General features: G+C 42.2%; 1 protein-coding gene across 1 annotated transcript in view; it reads right to left on the bottom strand.

The window, feature by feature from the left end:
• Positions 1-173: 173 nt before the first annotated feature.
• The window catches only part of ror2 (receptor tyrosine kinase-like orphan receptor 2), a 76,391-nt gene continuing 55,320 nt past the window's right edge, over positions 174-21,244 (bottom strand). Inside the window, exons 5-9 of the mRNA XM_080046413.1 lie at positions 11,147-11,268; positions 10,240-10,554; positions 9,235-9,489; positions 3,561-3,766; positions 174-2,729 (exon numbers count right to left, since the gene is read on the bottom strand). Coding sequence (XP_079902539.1) covers positions 1,272-2,729; positions 3,561-3,766; positions 9,235-9,489; positions 10,240-10,554; positions 11,147-11,268 — 2,356 coding nt within the window. The 3' untranslated portion in view covers positions 174-1,271. The remainder of the gene's footprint in view (positions 2,730-3,560; positions 3,767-9,234; positions 9,490-10,239; positions 10,555-11,146; positions 11,269-21,244) is intronic.

Raw genomic sequence — 21,244 nt, 5'->3', positions numbered from 1 at the left:
CAGAATGTGATCATTTAGAATATTTTATTAGTATCAGCATTAAATGTATTTATTCACTATAAAGTATATTTTGGCCTATTGTAACTTGACTACACAGTGTACTTTATATTAGAATCTCTGCACATTAAATGACAGATGATGTAAAAACACAATTAAGTTCAGCTCAGGGATTTCCTCCTCTAATTGAGGGGAAAAACACAATTTTATTCATATTATGTGGACATTATATGGTAAGCAAAGAACTGCTTAAAGAAAACTACCGAGGTGAGAAGAACATAGTATCAATAATAGGCCTAGCAGTTTTCATCAGTAACATTTTTTCTAAACAAATAAATTGTTCAAACCATCGTACAATATTTTACAAATCTGTACAAGATAATTATCAAAGTTGTTGTTTAAATGATCATCCTCATGGGGAACAAGGCACATGGCCTGAAAAAACAAAAACATTCCTTTTTGTTCTTTGTTGTTTGATGGAGATAAGTTCCTGAATACATTTCAATGAGAACAATTATTACAAAAGTTACCCATAGACTGCATTTAAAAAAAAAAAGTTTTACTCCCACAACTTTTGGATTCATCATACATTCCATTGTGGCTTCCACAAACCATGAAATAATATAGTCAAAAACAACTAATGATTCTCATTGAGGAGTGCAGGAGCTGCTCATGAGAAAAACATGTTAAACGCAACAGAAACCTGGGGTCTGTCCTGGCTTCTGGTAGCAAAAACCTGGTTGTACTTTCCAATAAATACACCTGGTATTGTATGCGGATGGGAAGTGGGTGAGGGATTATCTGTTAGGTTGGATATCTGTATAGAGAAACGTGGTATCCGAGGGGGGAGGGTTGTCCTTATGGCCCTTCAGGGAATGGCCAAGTGAACGTGGCACTTTTACCGTGTGAATCATAGCAGGCAAAACTTCTATCAAGGAAAGGCAATCTATATTTGGTGGATGAGAAAATATTTTTGTATTGCACAGCATCGGCAAGAACCTAAACTTTACTGGGCACATGAAAAAAAATAAGATCTGCAGATGATTGCACAAGTAATTTTGCCCAATAGTTAAAAGAGGAGTGTGAGTGGTCCAAACATGAGACACACTTGACATTTAAATGAGTTGACACTATCAAAGAAACTCAAATAAAATAAAAAAATCTGTCACTGTTTCCCACAATTGGTCCCTTCATTTTATGCTGCTTATAGAATATATGGCAAGCACAGCTCACAGAATATTTAGCTCCACACTGTCCATTGAACAGCCCCACACTTATGTGTCTGACAAGCGGATGGCCAACTCGTCGGTCTGTGGAGGATCATTGTCACCTAGCAATTCTGTTTCTGGCACTGACAAGTCCTTGTTCTGGTCCAGCTCTCCCTGGGAAACCCTGTCAGGTAAGTCTTCATCAATGGTCTTGGATTCCTCATTGAGCAAAGCTGCTCGCTCTGTGGCAGAAGTGTTGGAAGGGGCAGTGGTGATGTAGCCTGTAGACGTGGACCCACTGCCACTGTGGTGAGAACCAGCTTTAGGAACCATCTGTGGTTGATGGTGCATCTGCTGATGAGGCATAGGCATGGGGATTTGCATGGGGTAAAAGTTCTGCAGGTAAGGGTAAGCTGGCATGGGGTGATATCCATTGACAGGGATGTAAAGCTGTGGTGGCACCATGGAGCGGTGCATTTGGCCCTTCATGGGCATGAACTGGGGCTGGTGGAAAGGCGAGCTCTTCTTGGGGCTGGTGTAGCGTGAAGCATTGGCTGTGCTCATGCTTATATTGCTCACAGGGCTGGTGCTCAGAGAGCTGGTCTGAGTAGTGTTACTGGTGCCAGAGGTCTGAGCTGAGCTGTTATAGTTGGACACGCTCTCCCAGGAGCGCAGGCGTGTGTGGACGTCCTTAAAGCCAGGTCTTCTGGCTGGGAACTCACTCCAACACTCCAGCATGAGCGTGTAGATCCAGGAGGGACAATCATCCGGACAAGGCAGGAGCTGGTGGCTGTGCACCATCTCGATCACGTCCTGGTTAGAGTAGCCACAGTATGGTTGCAGGCCATAACTATACGTCTCCCAAAGCAAGACACCGTAAGACCAGATGTCGGAGTCAGTAGAAAACTTGCCATACATAATAGCTTCTGGGGACATCCAACGAATGGGAAAAGGGCTTGTTCCTATGAGGCTGTAGTAATCAGCAGAGTAGACATCTCTGAACAGGCCCAGGTCCAGGATCTTGACACTGAGTTTGTCAAAGACCAGAATGTTTCGTGCAGAAAGGTCTTTATGGACTACTTGCTGACTGGACAGGTACTCCATCCCAGCAGCCACCTGGGTGATGATATGGAGGAAGTCCGCCTGCTCCAGGGTGGACTTGACTGTCTTGTCATCATCTGAGCTTCCCACATCTGAGTTGGGGGAGCGCATCACCAGATACTCATGCAGGTCCCCCAGACTGGAGTAGGTGAAGATCATGCTCATTGGATGCTCTTTGGTGACCACGCCCAGCAGACAGACAACATTCTGGTGCTGAAGGTGGAAGCGCAGCATGACCTCATGGCGAAAGCCCTCACAGAGAGTTGCATCCACCTTGTCCTTTAACGTCTTGATGGCCACCACCTGGGTCTGCTCACCAGGTGCACTGCCATAAAGGTGGCCCTTGTAAACCTTGCCGAACCGGTCCTCGCCAATCTCCTCCATAAAGCGTACTGCTGACATGTTGATCTCCCGCAGCTTAGCCTGCAGCAACAAAGCAATAAATGAAACACCTGTCGTTAAAATGTATCGCCAACAATAAACACTGATGTAGTACTTCCTCATTGGAATGCAAAACATCTTGATTCAGGTGTACAGAGGTTCATTTATTTTTGTAATGTGTTCAGACCAAAACCAGCACTGAATTCAAACAGCTTCTTTGTTGGTGCAGGTGTGCTCCTTATGGTTATAAAAGATAATATATAAAGAGATAATAAAATAAGATTCAGGGATTTGACTTTTAACAATAGAACCATGATTCTGAGGCTTACCAGTCACCAACACACCACAAAGTGGTTTATAATACTGTGAGAAAGGAGCTTAGCCACAGTTTTATCAAAGCAACTATCATTTTAACAGCAGAAACAACCAATTTTGGATACAAAATAATTTGCCCTGAATCCATGCATGTATGTATCTGATTGATGGAGAAAGTGCAAGAGATCACCATGTGCTTTGTAGGAATGTGAAAAAAAATGTTATGTTATAAAATATCCAGGAATAACAGAGGCATTACAATATCATCACCAAGATTAACCCCTTCATTGTCTCAATTAATCTGGGGCTTTCAATTCTTCATATTAATTGAGGAATTCTTGAAATGGAATCCTTAATAATTCATTTTGCATCCTCTGTGTTAAAAGTAATACCCATTTTCTACTGCATTGCTAATGTGGGTCTGTACATGGCAATGTATCAGAAAAAATCTAAATGAAATAGTGTGTGTGTGTGTGTGTGTGTGTGTGTGTGTGTGTGTGTGTGTGTGTGTGTGTGTGTGTGTGTGTGTGTGCGTGTGCGTGTGCGTGTGTGTATTACCTGTTGTTTTTGCTGATTGAGTAGAGATAGCTCCATGTCCTGGCTAGGTGAGCTGATGAGCTGGCAGTGGGTGGGTGAATCAATGGATTCCTTTTGTTTGTTGCGACACATGCAAACCAGGAAGAAGAGGCAAGCAATGACCAATGGGATGGCAATGGCCGGGATGAGAATGAAGAGGATCTCCTTGCGTGGGCTGTCTGGAGGCTCTGCAGATGACAGGCAGTAGACATAGTACTGAGTTAAGTTTTCTGATTGTAATTCATTCAATGTATAACTGTTAGGTTTCTATTTGAATACGTTATATATATTTTTTTTGAACAATGTGTTTATTGAGTTTTAAATTTTTTGACAAATGAAGAAAAAACAACAACAAAAACAACAGACATAATATTTATAGAAATTAAATTAAAAAACAAAACAAAAAAAACATATAAAACATAAATATATATATATATATATATATATATATATATATATATATATATATATATATATATATATATATATATATATATATTAGGGCTGTCAAGCAATTAAAAAAATAATCTAATTAATTGCAGGCTCTGTGATTAATTAATCTAAATTAATCGCATACTTATATGACACTTTTATGCCTGTTTATAAACAACTGTAGGCTACCGTTTGTCTCTCGCTATCTCTCTCTCTCTCTCTCTCCCCCGTCTCTCGTAACTTCTGTCTCCTCCTCTCAAAAAAAACCAACCAGGCTAAATGACGACTGTCTATCTCCCACAACAGACAACGCTGCACTGCCACAGATGCGGTGCGCATAGCCCAGGGGTGTCAAACTCTGGCCCGCGGGCCAAATCTGTCCCGTTTCAATATTTAATTTTTAATTTTATTTTTTTTCTCATGTGGAGCCTGTGCCATATCCGCACGTCGCACACGCTCCCAACCGTTAGGACACTCGCATAGCTTACCACTAGGAATGTCTGCTGAAAGTTCCACAGCTCAGGATTTTAAGCCATGAATTGATGAACTTGCATTGAAGAAAAGATGTCAGTTTTCTAATGGCTGTAAATAGGCCAATCTATGTGGCTAAATAGCATGCTAATATGATGATTGATTGTGTCAACTATCTAAGGATGAATGCTAACATTATCTGGTTTCTAACTTTTGCCTCAAGTTACAATATAGCTCACTAGCTAACGTTAGATAGCCGCTGATAGCCCACCCCTTTCATTTCCAATGGTGGCTTTGCATTTCATTACCAATGTAAAGTGTCATAAATAGTTAACACTGGTGCTGGGTCATGATTCCTATAAAAAAATAAAATAAAAAAACGTGATATGTTTTGAAAGTGCAGAAAGTTTTGAAAAATCCAAGAGAAAACATATTGTGGCTCAATCCAGAATGCCTGAGAGCCTTACTGCATTATAGTCCTTTATAATTGTTTCACCAGGAACCTGAATGTTGTCTTTTCCTTTAGAAAAATAAAGACATTTCCACAATAAATTGATGCAGAAAAGGCACAGAAAACAGAAACATCTACCAGAATACAGGAAATTAAGTGTTTGACGCACAAAAATTTCTGGGGGAGCACCCCCATACTCCCCACCTATAATTTGTCCCCCAAAATATGTAAACGAAACCTAGCCTATGCCCCGTATGTACGCAGGTTATATACCTAGATATGTTGTTTGATTTTTGGAATAAAAAGAAGGCATGTCAGTAAGCGACATGTCTGGCCCTTCGTGTGATTATCATGTCGTAATTCGGCCCTTTGTGAAAATGAGTTTGACACCCCTGGCATAGCCTATGCTGATTCATTCACCGTCCTACTCATAGCCAAAAATATTGACACACACAGACACACACACACACACACACACACACACACACACACACACACACAAAGGAGGAAAAAAGACAAGCATAGCATATGCTAGGAAAAGTGAGAGGGGGCGGGTGTCGATCGCACCTAGCAAACAAAAGTGAGACACGGAGGAAGATTGAGAGAGACTGTTTTGAACCTACATTGTTAATTAGGCACCCACTAAATCAATAATGCACACTGCACAGACACTGCAGAGAATAACATAAAACGTATTCCTACCTTCATGCTTATTTGCCCGGAGCAGCCCATAACTTAGAGCCCTGGCCCCTTTCCCCTGCTTCTTTCTTTACTCTTTAATCCCATGCGGGCCGTGTGCGCAAGCTACAGGTGCAGCTCCGCTATCGTCTCACCTCTTTTGCACCGGGTCAAAGGGCAATATAGAAGTGCGATTAATCTGCGTTAATTTTTTTAATCGCGTTAATTTTTCTGTGATTAAAGCTGCAGTTGAGAGTTTTTTTACTGTAATATTTGGCAAAACTGTCATAATAGCCATTCAGCTATATGTAGGTGAAGTGGTCTGAAAATATATTTTTATCACTTTGCTCCCCCCTGCCTCTGTGTGCTGCCCCCCAAAATTGCCACCGCTCATGTTAATTTTGACCAATCAGAGCGAGGTCAGATTCTCCGTTCTTATTGGCTGTGGGACCTTGGCAACGACGTTGATGCGTCAGTTGCGTGAGCGTTCACGACCCTAGCAGTCTGACACTAGCCTACTGTTTGGTACTAGGCTACTACGGCGGACAGCGAGTAGCAATGTCTTCACAAACGAACCCTCAATTTACCATTCCCAGGATACCAACAACTAACACCGCTAAGACAGCAAAAAAACGAGGAAAGACGACTGTTGAAAAGTTAACTGCTGAAAGGGAGACGGAGAGAGCTTGAAAAAAGTACACCGGCCATGTCTTCTTGCCCTATCACATCAAGACCTCTCCGACCGCGACCTCGTCCCCTTCCTCTGCCCCTAGGCTGCCTGCCGCTAGCAGCAGGACGTCGGCTGGCCCTATATAGCCCTCGTCCTGTGCTCAGTGTTGCCAACTCAAAGCGATTTTGTCGCTATATTTAGTGACTTGTCAGCCCCCCTGGCGACTTTATTTTTCAAAACAGCGACAAGCGACAAATCTAACTTTTTTTTCTGGTGTTATTGGTGACTTTTTTCGCCAAAGCAAGTAGCCTATCACCTCTTCTCACGCAGCCCGCTCCTCGCGCAGCAGCCCCGAGCAGCCCCTCCCAGCTGCGGTCAGAGCAGGAGCATAGATAGTAGGAGATACACACACACCTCTCCGCTCTGTTACAATTAGTTTGCTATCTTGCCTGGCTGTTACAGCTACTTTTGTTAGGCCTACCAGCACACTTACAATGATTTTAAGCTAACATACATGGTATGTCTGTGATTAAAATGTATGCTCAATATGTACGTATGTAGTTATCATTACTAATGTTTAATCACCTCGGAATCGGACATGGTGTTTGTCTCCTGTCAATGTAACTGAATTCACATGAACGCGCGTAGCTGTCGTTCAGAGGGAGGAGCTACAGCAGGTAGAGTGTTGGGAAAACATATATATATATAATCACACACACACACACACACACACACACACACACACACACACATGCATACAACACATACTGTTGAAAATAATAAGAAAAGTATGTAAATGTACGCATTGAATACGTTATATTTGGTATCAACAGACATACACCACTCCTGATTCTACAATGTGATAGTTTTTTTGTTACCTTGGCAAAAAGATAAAAGCTTTTTAGAGCAGGACACAAAACGACATTGTTGAAAGTTGCAATTCTCAATCATTTGTAACGGAACAGAGGTAGACATGAATTTAACATACTAGTAGTAGTACATGCTAACGTCTAATGCATTGTGCTTCTTTATGCTCAAGTTCCTGGAAGCAGTAACACTCTGCATTTTATCTGTTAAGTGGACCGCCTGTTTGGACTTACTTAACTGAAACCCAGCTGCTGCTGCTGCCACCATTAAAGTAGTTTGGCAGTGCAGAGGAGGGCCTTGACAGATCTCAGCACCCTCTTTACAGAGATGAAGGATGAGAGAGGACAGTTTGCTTTGGCAAGAGAAAGGCAAATGTTTCTATTGAATCTCACAGTTTTTTCAGGACATTTCCAGCAGTGGCTTGGTGATAACCCCTGTGGTCCATCTCACACAGGAACCTTAACATTCCAACAGGGACACTGAAGACTGGGGAGCCTTCCAACAGGTGTACCATTAACCTCCAAGACAAACCCAACATACGGATCAAACTGTCCACACACGTAGAACAGGGCTCACAAAGAACATCCTTCATAACATTGCAAAGCCGACATGTTCTAAAAGATAACTCAGAGCTGTCATCGCTGCACTACAGACAGCATGCAGCTATACCAAAGCACTCTTACTTCAACTTCCCCTTGTCTGAAATGATCTGTGTGGTCTAATCATGACAATAAAAGAGCTTTCACACAATCTTTCAATTAAATGAATGAAGTAAATTGACTGAACTATGACAACATCTACTGTTCACATGAGTACTTTTTTAACTCTATTTGTCAACCACACATGCCCACCTGTAACACTAAACTCTGCAGGTCCACACATGTTGACTGTGAGGGAATTTTGGGTCTTTAGTTGTAATATTAATGGGAAAGATTAATAGGCCATATATGCCTATCTTGTGTGTCTGTCTCTCAGACTCTAGGTCAGCCTTGGAGCCTGTTAGGAGACACTTAGGTCAGTTGTATAGATAAAGCCTCATCTCCATAGACTCCAGAATGTTATGGTTCACTGTGTTCAGCTCTGAACCAAAACATTGGTACGCTTGGTGCCCGAGCCGGGGAGGTGGTAGAGATAGCACGAGGTTAAAACACAGCTCTAAGCATGAGTTTGGGAGAATTGAAGTGCAAGTCACGAGAGTTACAGTCCGGTTCTCCTTGGCCAAGTCTGTAATAAATATTGCTTCATAATTCATCCAAGTCTCCTGAAATATTCTTCTACCTGAGTTGACCTCCAACCTTAACAGAACTTCCATCACATTGACAAAAGATCATCATACATGCCAGCTTCATGGGAACATACAGTATGTGTCCACAGTGGTGTGATATGATACTTCAGTTCAGAGAACCTGAAGGAGAATGTCACTATCAAATGAACCCCAATGATCGCCCATGTGGAAACATCCCAAGCTCATCACACACTGACATGTACAATTTCCATCACATTTTACATAATAGATTCATTTTTTTCATGTCTGAAATGGGCTTAATTGCTGCCACGAAAATACAATGTAGGACTGTCATACACTGACACCAAGTTAGTGAATTTCTCTTCACAGTTCACGTCATAATTCAAGCAGTGTTTGACTGAAAAATGACATTTCGGCAACACTTTATAATAAGGGTACATTAACTGTTAGTTATTGCTTATTAGGCCTACATGCTGTCAACGGTTAGTTAATGCTTATCAAGCATGAAGTTACTGTTAATGCTTAGTTAGTTATTAATGGTTAGTCAATGCTTGGTTAAGCAATAAATATGCTTAGTTAACTAATGCTTAGTTAAGCATTAACTAAGCACACCACTCAGTTAATGCTTATTAAACATTAACTAAGCAGGTATTTACGGTTAGTTATTGCTTAGTTGATGCGTATTAAGCATTAACTAAGCATTAAGTAACAGTTAATTAATGTACCCTTATTGTAAAGTGTTACCAACATTTCTGAGAACATTTGATGAAAAAGCAACAATTCACCAACAATCCAAGTATGAAGCTTGGTTATTGTGTGTGTGTGTGTGTGTTGTTCTTACCACAGGGGTGTACGTCACACAGGTCCACTCTGAGCTGAGGGTCCAGGGTGAAGCACCAGGGAGCCTGCATCTGTCCTCCAGGGTTGCGGCAGTAGTTGTGGCTTCCCCACAGCTCGGGGTGATCCTGGGTCTGCCGGTGACTGTGAGGGTACTGGGCGCTCCAGGGCTGGCAGTGGTGACCAGACTTAGTGATGCTCACCGTGCCCCTGTAGTCAGCCCCACTGCCATTGTAGCAGCTGTGGTCTGTGGGGGAATCTGGAATAAAAGACAGGGACTGTTTATGGATGCTCCAAAGCAATACACTCTTATACAAGTGACTTTGGGGGGTTTACAAAAAAAAATGCATATTCAGAAATGGTTAGGTAAATGAATCAGGTTATACTGTAGCTCTGTGGTGTGCAACTTTATAAAACATGGTCAGAACATTCTAACTGGACTCCTTTTGCGAATGTTTTTCATATCCAGTTCTATTTTTTTTACATTTCACATTTTGGAGATTACAGTAACACAGCTAAATATTGAATAGATACATTGGATGGAATGTGTGCAAATATGCATTACTTTTCTTTTTTTGTCAAAGAGTGAGATTAAAGGACTGGTATCAATATCATGTGTTTTATTAAGTAGCAGGCTGGAGTCAGGATGTGGCTAGCCCATCTTAGCATACAGACAGGAAGCAGGTGGAAAAGGCTAGCCCAGACTTGCTATCCACAACAGTGTATCCATCTGTCAAGCACTTCTGACCAGCGTCTCTTGTTCTTCTTTTGTTTTATACAGTCTGTACAGACACAATGCTACTTTAGACTTGGCAAATGTTGAACTAGTCTTTGAACAGCAAGTATGGGATCATTCATGAAAAGCCTTGAAGTTGTCAAAATAACAAACTCGGTGAAGTGCCACATCTGTGATGACATTTCAGATGTGTGTTGTTTTTCTGCACCAGCTATGTATCTGCTAATCAGAATCTTTTTTTATATGAATGATTGTATGTGTTGTTCCACCTACATGGACCCAGTTTCTCTGGTGGCACTCCTATCCTCATACAGGCAGCAGCCTGCGGTGTGCCGGCCTGGGGCAGGAGGTGGCAGGAGGGCAGCTCCAGCTGCATGAGGATCATTGGGTTGGATCTAGCGATGGTGTACTCTGTGTGACACAGGTCCTGCTCCAGGGCCTCACACTCGTCTCTACAGAGCTGGCGCCTTGCCGGCCGGCGAGAGGCCTCGTCACACAGGGGGAAGACGTAGTAACAGAAGGAGGGGATGGCAAAGCGCGAGCACTGGTCTGAGAGGTGGGTGGAGGTGCCTATCATGGTGAAGGCAGCTTAGAGGGACACAAAGAGACACATGCTTCAACCATTTACCATATGTTTATGGAATCTCAGTAGGGCTGCACAATTTTCTCCTTCAAAATTTAGATTGTGATTCTCAATATGATTTTTCTTTTTTTTTTTATCTGAAAAATGTATTGCACTCTAAGACACACATTTGAGTGTTTATTCCACTCTCTTCTAACGTAGAAAAGTCACTCAAATCAACACTTAAATGCTCGGGAACATAAAACAAATAGACTGTCAAGTTACAGCATTAGAATAAATAATTAAAGAAATAAAAGCCAGCACCCAGTCGATGTTGGTGGATAAGGTGACTTGTGCGATGGGAGAAGAAATAGAGTGAGTGACTAGGAGTCAGCATGATGTTAATGCATGGTGGACTTTGAGCCAGAGAATCATCCTCATTTGGAAATAAGATCGCATATATATATGAATCAAGATCACACTTTTTATTTCACGATAGATTCTGGAGCCCTGAATCTCAGACATCTTAAGTTAGTTAGTTAGTTTGAACGTTACCCAGCTGTTTATCTATAAAAGTCTAATATATATGTCCATTGTTGTCATAGTGGATTGACTTACCGGTGATTCTGTTTTCACTCTCTCCCTGCATCTGCAGTGACTCAACATAAATGCTCTGGTTGCCGATGAAGCGGGCGCAGGCGATGCCTCTGTACGGCTGGCAGAAACCTTTCTCAAGTGAACTGCAAAGGAAAACAAACTACAGCTTTAGCTACAAATTATTTTTAAATATAATTTTTTTGGCATGTTCAAGCTTTATTAGACAGTACAGAGTTGAAATGGGGAGACAGAGAGAGAGAGAGAGAGAGAGAGAGAGAGGGGGGATGACCTGCAGTAAAGGTCCACGGGTCAGATTTGAACCCACGACCACCTCAACGAAGGCCGCAGCCAATATGGTACGCGCTCTATCCACTACACCACCAGAGCACCCCATAAATGCTTTTTATAGGCAGAGAAAGAATGCAAAAGAATGCAAAATAAATAGTTTTCCTGGGTTTTGATTGGCTGGTAATTGGTAGTCAAGCCTTGGTCCAAGCTGCTTCTGCTTTGAACAAATCTTGGTCTCAGTTCTGAGGGATTCTTATCAAACAAATGTATATTAAAAATGAATATGGGTTAATATAATGGGATTTTGTGAACTTGTTTTTACATTTTGTAACTACTCAACGTCATGTTTACATTCATAGTTTTGACTGAAGATGTAGCCAGATTTCATCAATGATAGTGAATGGAAGCACCCACTTGCCTTTCGCAATAGATAACACCTGCTCTAAGCGTTGAAGAGGTCAGGGCTTAATAAGCAGTAATAAGGGGATGGCTACAGGGAGATCAAGTAGGACATTAACATCTAACACCATAGACTATCTTAGGACATAGATGGGATAAACATCCATCTCTTAACACAACCACCTGTGTTCAACCACCCGGGTTCTACAACTGAATCACTGGGCAAATGGATGTATATATATGTATAGTATCCCACTAAATATGAAGTGTTGGGCCGATACAGCACTCAGAGAACAAGTCTGATTGGTGGTCCAGAGGGAAATGGATGCTGATAGTATCACACATGGAGTGTGCCTTTCCTGATTGCAAAAATTGGTCTGAAGAAAGTATTTGTATCTTCCCATTAAAAGTACTCATGTGTATGTCAGTAAACAGGAGTGCCCAAAATAACCACACCTAAAGGCCTACACAGTGATGGACAATAAATTACTAACCGACTATAATTCTGGTGCCGACTACTAATGCAGCAGACGTTTAAAAGTTTATCCGACTATGTGCATCCCTAATAAATTGACGTCAGGATCGCCGTCTATGCGCGTGCTTCAGCGCGTGTCGGCTCATTAGCATCTGTATTGTGGCCAGAGTACACCTCTCCCAAGTGTGCCGTGGCCAAGGAAGTGTACCGTGCTGGAATACGGATGGCGCACTCACACTGGTCAAATGAACTAGACTTTAAGGCCAGGACACATCGGTCCGACTACCCGAAAATGGAGTCTGCCGATTCAGGCAGCTCCTGTCTTCCCGTTGCGGCCAAAAAAGTGCCAAGAACACACCGAGCCGACTGTTGCCTTTCCGTACGCTCTGCGCTTGCGCGGGACGTAATGTCTTCATAACAGCAGGCGGCCCTAATCTGTATTGCGGCCAAAAAAAATACGGAAGCCGGATGATGGGAAAGCTCTCTAGACCATAAACATAGATAGAAATACGTATTTATATTTATGGACCATACACTGTGTTCCAAATTATTATGCAAATTGGAATTAAGTGTCATAAACATTTCATTTTTTGTATTTAATTTAAACTCATTGATGGTATCGTGTCTCAGGGCGCTTTGGATCATTGAAATCAATCTCAGACACCTGTGATCAGTTTGCTAAGTAAGCCCAATCAAAGGAAATCTACTTAACAAGGATGTTCCACATGATTAAGCAGGCCACATGTTTCAAGCAATATGGGAAAGAAAAAGGATCTCTCTGCTGCCGAAAAGCGTCAAATAGTGCAATACCTTGGACAAGGTATGAAAACATTAGATATTTCACAGAAACTTAAGTGTGATCATCATACTGTGAAGCGATTTGTGGCTGATTCAGAGCACAGACGGGTTCATTCGGATAAAGGTAATATGAGGAAGGTTTCTGCCAGGCAAATTCATCGGAATAGGAGAGCAGCTGCTAAAATGCCATCACAAAGCAGCAGACAGGTATTTGAAGCTTCTGGTGCCTCTGGAGTCCCGCAAACCTCAAGGTGTAGGATCCAGAAGTTTGCAGTTGAGCCTAAACCTATTATTCGGTCACCCCTAAACAATGATCACAAGCTGAAACAGTTGCAGTGGGCTCAGGAATACAGGAAGACTCATCTTCAAACAGTCTTGTTTACTGATGAGTGCCGTGCAACCCTGGATGGTCGGATGGATGGAGTAGTGCAGTGCTTCTCAAATGGTGGGGCGCGGGCTGCCTTGATTTCCAACTGACAACATTTTTTTTTTTTTTTTTTTTTTTTTTTTAAGTGCTAGCAAGCGCTATGTGTGCTTGTGTATGGTCATATCCGCGCGAAAGGCCGCGATTTGCAGTAAATAAATGTCCACGTGTCTCCAAGTGTCTCTGTAGGTTATTTAAAAAGAAATCAAGCAAGTAGACTAATAATAACATTAATGAATTATTGGTTATCGCGTCACAGAAGGCCTATTGGCCTATAATAATAAAAAACACCACCTTAACTATGTTTACAGTTTAAAAATGTTTTGAATGAAATGCAAACCTCAGTGAATCATTTGCTCTTGTTTCTCTGTCCTGAGATTCACACAGACTGAGCAGTCTTGTTTAAATGTTACAAATTGAGCTAATAAACTGAACTTTGCTGCAGAAGTTATCTCAGCTCATTTTTGTCATCTAATTTGATAATAAGGTGATTGTATGCAGAATGCTCGTGCCAGAAACTCATACAGTGGTTTTGTACAGATAAATAAATAAATATTGGCAGGTTCTCAATAGTATTTCAATTTAGGGGGGGGGCGCGAAAATATTTCTGTCCCCTAGGGGGGGCATGACAGAAAATAATTGAGAAGCACTGGAGTAGTGGATGGTTGGTGAATGGCCACAATGTCCCAAAAAGGCTGCAACGTCAGACAGGAGGTGGTAGATTCATGTTTTGGGCCGGAATCATGGGGAGAGAGCTGGTAGGCCCCTTTAGGGTCCCTGACGGTGTGAAAATGACCTCGGCAAAGTATGTAGAGTTTCTGACCAACCACTTTCTTCCGTGGTACAAAAAGAAGAACCGTGCCTTCCGTAGTAAAATCATCTTCATGAATGACAATGCACCATCTCATGCTGCAAAGAATACCTCTGTGTCATTGGCTGATATGGGCATAAAAGGAGAGAAACTCATGGTGTAGCCCCCATCTTCCCCTGACCTCAACCCTATTGAGAACCTTTGGAGCATCCTCAAGCAAAACATCTATGAGGTTGGGAGGCAGTTCACATCAAAACAGCAGCTATGGGAGGCTATTCTGGCATCCTGCAAAGATATTCAAGCAGAAACTCTCCAAAAACTCACAAGTTCAATGGATGCAAGAATTGTGAAGGTGATATCAAAGAAGGGGTCCTATGTTAACATGTAACTTGGCCTGTTAAGATGTTTTTGATTGAAATAGCTTTTGATTTCACTAAATCTGACCTTCACATTCTGCAAATTCAACAAATGACCATTTTTATTTATTTACAACCTATAAAATGTTTTGAAACTCTGTTGTGCATAATAATTTGGAACGGTGCATTTTGAGTTTATTATTTTTGAAATAAATACCGTTATCATTTGGAGGATTGTTCAATAAAATTTGAATCATACTTTAACGGTTGATGACTTGAAAATTATACTGACTGTCAATTGCATCGACTATTTAGGAAAATATGAGAAAAATATAATTTGCATAACAATTTGGAAGGCAGTGTAAAGAGCACCATTTTTAGCAGAGAGTGTCGAGCAGTCAACAAGGGTTGATGCATGTGAGTACTCGCTGAACGAAACAAACAAACACATTAAAACAATGGCTAGCTGTTGTTAGCTGTTTGTGCTACCCGCCTCACTTACGGGCTTCACTGATTCGCTAGCCCTCCACCAATCAAATTGCTCCAACTGAAAGACTGCCCGCCGCCGATTGAACATGTTCACGTGTTCAATCGGCTCAAAAGAAGCCCGACGACATCTACGAAAACCGATTTCACGGCACACACCAAACAGATTTGTGTCCCCGCCCCCTCCAGACTCTCCGACGGCGACACACACACACACACACACACACACACACACACACACACACACACACACACACACACACTTACACACTTTGCTTGCCTACAATCAGATGTACACACTGCTCATGTAATTTCAATGAGTGTGAAGTGTGGGAGGAAATACAGGCACTGAACCATGTTGTCGCTACTCTCGTCATGATTATATTTTTACTAGCAGCACTTGAATTTGGATGCTAACGATACAGAGTGTGTCTATTGGTGCATTTGATTTCACCCAGCAGTGTATTGTTGGATGGTATTGCATAGCACTCCATGCTAATAAATGAAGGAGCCCATGTTGTACTGTATTTATTCAAAGTATCAGGTTGTGGTCCATTGGTTTCCTCTCCAAACAGGTCTGGAAGGGAAAGTGGAAGGAAGGGAATTATTCTAGGAATGTTTTCAATTGGGATATCTGCCTTCAATGTTGTCTTAGAAATCAAATGACAGGTTAGCAGGCATCAGACTGAACACATCCCAGACACATCATCCAGGCAGCTCAGTAGCAGCAGATCCATGCCTGTATCAGACCAAAACACTGCTCAGTGCTTTAGGCCTATACACACAGAGAGACAGGAGGCAACAAACTGGAAAGAGTTTTTCAGTAGGAGAAACTTGTTGTGAAATGTGGGTTCACAGCCAGGGTTAAATAATGTCAAACTGACCTCAGTACATGAAGTGTCTGTGACAGCAGACCAGTGCTGAGGGTTCAGCATGCTCCTTCTCACTGCTGTCTGACCTGTGATCCACCGCACCACAGCAAATGCTCAGGTCTCCCCTTCTTCTGAATGTGCATGAGGTTGGTGTCTTTGTACATCATGTTTGTGCTCTGTGTCCATATTAAGAATGTATTCCCAAAAGGTTCAGTCACTAGCCATAGCCTAAAGAGGTTAGTAAATCAACTTCCAATTATGTCTTTTATTTGAAGGAATAGTTTGATTTTTTATTTATTTTTTATTGCAAATTTTTTTTTATTCCCTTAGCGGCTGTTTACAGATCAACATGAAACTATGATTGATAGGTCTTTGTAGGACTTTACAGTGGGTTGTGTGTCAGACTATTTCCTGATGAGGACTCCAGGAAGTGACTGGTTCCCATGGAAAGAGCTAGGCTAGGCTAGGCTAGCTGTTTTCAGCGTTTCCAGTCTTGTTAAACTAAGCCAACATGCTGCTGGAATACAGACATGAGACTGTTATTAATCTCACTCTCAGAAACTAAGCAAACGTTCAGTTGGATCCAAAACTCTGGGACCACTCTAGATCATCTTAACCACCCAAAAGTTTCACGTTTCTTTTCTAGACCCAGACAGATTCCCAATACGGTCTGAGACTTTTGGACCCCAATGCATTTCCAAAATGACATCTTATTTCTTTAAATGATATTCAGGTTACAGTTCTTAGCACGTTGAATATCTCCCTTTGGAATGGAACTCTTCACAGTGTAAACATCGCCTGTGTGTGTAGCCTATATAACTGAAGAGTTGAAGCTCTGGCCAGCTGTTATCACTATTTTATTGTTTTAAATAGTTAACCCTTCTCCATGTTTGAACTACTTGAGCGACTTGTTTCATTCTCTGATGTCTAGAGCAGCCCCTACAGGCTGTAGTGTTCATTACATACAATCTAAATCCTTTATGTGGAACAATGCTCTCAGCTCTGCCAGTCCCCTTTAATACCTAGGTCTGAAGGTGGCACTATGTTATAGAGCAACATGTGACCAAATATGATTTTCACTTTTTCGAAGCTCTGAACCATCAAGTCACAAGAGGCTTACAACTAAACCAAAGGACCGAAGGACAAATGATGTGCTCTTATCATTGTGATAAACTACTTCATAAATCTACTGCTACATAGAACACATGTGGCCTCATATGGTATGGTGACAAATACCCCTGTCCCACTGGCCAAGAAATCCACCTACGCCCGCGTTCATCCGGCTTTTTGTCCGTTGTGAAGGGTTACACTCTGCATTTACATCAGGTCAGTTGACCCTGCAGTACACGGGTATTCCTCACCTCGCTCAGCTCAGCTCTGCTTTTTGGAGAGAACACAAGTCTAGGATCAAAGCACTCATTTCTGTGTTTAGTAACAATAGCCTTCAGTTATTAATAATAACTGCTCCACCAGACAGATCACGCTTATGGTTTCACTTTCCATTCAGGTTGTGTTTAAGCCGTGCTGCGGGTTCACCTCCGGTGATCATACTATTACAAAGAACAGCAGCCTACATCTGCATGTACATTATACATCAGCATCTAATACAACAATGCCTACTACATCTCTTTCCTTTAGAATACATTCAGAATGACACAGTGATTTAATGTGACGGTGTCACAAGTTACACACCTCACCGAGCTGGTGAGTCTCTGACACGGCAGGCCCTCGTGAACAGCAGGTCGGCTGCTATAGTCATTCTATAATAAAGTCAGTAGAATAATGATCTCTGTAAAAAGATAAACTATCAAAGAAAGCTCTCTCTCTCTGTCTCTCTGTCTCTCTGTCTCTCTCTCTCTCTCTCTCTCTCTCTCTCTGTGTTCACCTCACTGCAGCCTCGAGCTGGGTTCATCAACCATGTTGACCCGCTCATTCTGTTACATTTAATTTTAGATATACTGCAAAATATAAATGCACATGCTCAAATACACAAACCAGTCTTTGAAGCGTCCCCATATGCCAAAGTGAACACCCCCCTTCTGTACCAGCCCTATGAAAGACATGAGACGAGTCAGAGTGTGGCTGGTAAACACACTGGGACTGACTCAGGACATGAATCAGCATTCTTTCCACTTCAGAGCAGGCCTGTCCAAACCACACTGTGTTACTGCTGGAAGAGCAATCTATTCTCAACCCCAATCCTGGTGACTCACTACCACAAGAGACAGAGAGAGAGAGATAGAGAGAGAGAGAGAGAGAGCCACAGAGAGAAGAGACAGAGAGAGAAATACAGAGAGAAGAGAGAGAGAGAAGAGGGAAAGAGAGACAGAGAGAAGCGAGACAGAGAGAGAGACAGAGAGAGAGAGCAGGCCACTAAGGAATTCCCTGACACCCGCATCGAGATCTCCACCCTGCTGCCTAGGACAGACACCCCTCCTCACGTCATCCACGACATCAATATGGAGATCAGAAGAGGTTGTGCCATCTTACCCAACGTCCACCTGGCCCTCCACCCAACTATCGGCACCTGGGACCTCTATGATGGACTCCATCTTCACAGAGAGAAGGTGAATATCTTGCGAAGACGCAGTCCTCCCACCCTCTCTTCTACCAGAAGCATCAGAGACCACCACAGACCTCCTCCCCCACATCACCAGCCCCGGTTCATCCCCCCTGCTGTGAGGAGACACACCAGCTCAGCCCGGACCCCACACCCCCCACACGCCCACCACCTCACCACTGCCAAACAGAACCAGCTGAGGCCACTTTCCCACTCCTCAGTCCCAGCACAGCAACCCCTTTGACAGCATCGGCAGCAGAGCTATGGAGCAGCAAGTCCCCCTCCCCACCCACAGCAGCAGAGCTATGCTGCAGCTGTAGCCCAGCCTGCTGTCACATCCCTTCACCTGCTACCTGTGAGCTGAGAGACATCAGGGAGATGCTGCACACCCTGTGCACCCGGCTTCTGTCCAGCTAAGATACACTTTCCCATTGTTAAAAAGTTAAAAAACAACATGGAAATATTTTAGTTAGTTAGTAATAATAGTTATAATAGCAATAGTAGTAGTCATACGATAGTAATATTATATTATTGAAAATAGTACATACATTTCCAAAGAATTAATATCAAATTATTATTAATATAAATATATAGATAGTAGAAGGTTTTTTTAAATATTTGTCTCACTATACAGGTTCATTTTGATTGTTTTCTTTTTGATGCGTTCATTTCATATAAGCTGTTGGAACACACAGGGTCTCCACTCCTCAACCTTTGAGCTGAAGAGTGGAAACCCTGAATTCATGAAATCGATCAAAGACGTTGATGTCATTGTATTGACAGAAACATGGTGTCAAGATGATTCACTCACTCACTGTCCCCCAGGGTATAATGAAGTCATGGTGCCCTCCCTCAAACTAAAAAACGTACGAAGGGCAGAACATCGGGGGGGGATCTTGGTGTGGTATAAAGGAGATCTTTGTCATCAGATCTCATCAGTGAAACGGGGTAAATCACACATTTGGTTGAGGTTAGATCAAACCCTAGGTATTTCTGATAGGGATCTATACCTATGTGCAATCTACATACCCCCAGTAGATGCTCCCTATTTTGAAGAGGACATTTTTGACACACTAAATTTAGAAATTGCATATTTCCAGGCCCAGGGAAATGTTCTTCTCACTGGAGATCTGAATGGACGTACAGGAATCGAAGCTGATACCATAGACTCACAGGGCAACAGCCATGTGTTTGGTCAGGCCCCCCTGTTTACCACACCAACGATCCCCTGTCGGAATAACCTTGACCCACTATTAAATCCAAGTGGCAGGGAGATAGTGCATCTCTGTCGGGCCTTAGGCCTGTACATAGTTAATGGCAGGTTCAGAGGGGACTCTTTAGGGAGGTTCACATACTCCTCAGCTCTTGGGTCTAGTGTAGTAGACTATGCAATCACTGACATGGACCCCTCAACTATCAGTGCATTCACTGTCAGACAGCAATCCCCCCTTTCAGACCACAATCAAATTAATGTGTTCCTTAAATTGTCAGGTCAAATTAGCGACACAAAAATAGAAACCAGTAAGCTGTTTGAATGAAATTGTAATTACAGATGGGCCCCAGACAGTGGAGACAAATTCATCAAAGTTTTGAACTCTCCTGATCTGATGAATTACATAGCAATATACACTCAACAAAAATATAAACGCAACACTTTTGTTTTTGCTCCCATTTTTCATGAGATGGACTTAAAGATCTAAAATTCATTCCAGATACACAATTGTACCATTTCTCTCAAACATTGTTCACAAATCTGTCTAAATGTGTGATAGTGAGCACTTCTGCTTTGCTGAGATAATCCATCCCACCTCACAGGTGTGCCACATCAAGATGCTGATCTGACATCATGATTAGTGCACAGGTGTGCCTTAGACTGTCCACAATAAAAGGCCACCATGAAATGTGCAGTTTTGTCTCACAGCAAAATGCCACAGATGCCACAAGCATTGAGGGAGCGTGCAATTGGCATGCTGACAGCAGGAATGTCAACCAGATCTGTTGCTCGTGCATTGAATGTTCATTTCTCCACCATAAGCCGTCTCCAGCAACTCCGCACAGCCATTGAAGAGGAGTGGACCAACATTCCACAGGCCACAATTGACAATCTGATAAACTCTATGCGAAGAAGATGTGTTGCACTGCATGAGGCAAATGGTGGTCACACCAGATACTGACTGGTTCTGAGTCCCCAGACCCCCAATAAAGCAAAAAAATGCACGGTAACACTTTATAATAACTATCCGTTGTAACTCGTTAATAGATCATTAGTAAACTCTTAATTAATGATTATTAATGATTTGTTAAGTGTTTGTTAGCAGTTTGTTAAGGATTTATAACAATGGTAGATAGTTAATAGCTTAATAATTGAATCAGTTCATGGAGGTAATCCGAGATACCGACGAGGCTGAAATAGGCTATAGACTATACACAGTGCATGGGCAACTGAGGGCAGCCCCATTTTCAAATATTTTTAAATACACTCAATACACACTGTGCATGCCATGGACTTGAACGTGACGTGATCAGTTAATCTCGGATTACCTCCCAGATGAACTGATTCAATTATTAAGCTATTAACTATCTACCATTGTTATAAATCCTTAACAAACTGCTAACAAACACTTAACAAATCATTAATAATCATTAATTA

The sequence above is a fragment of the Ammodytes marinus genome, assembly GCF_949987685.1.
Source record: "Ammodytes marinus genome assembly, chromosome: 18".
NCBI lineage: Eukaryota > Metazoa > Chordata > Actinopteri > Uranoscopiformes > Ammodytidae > Ammodytes > Ammodytes marinus.
This window is presented reverse-complemented; position numbering and strand designations above follow the sequence as displayed.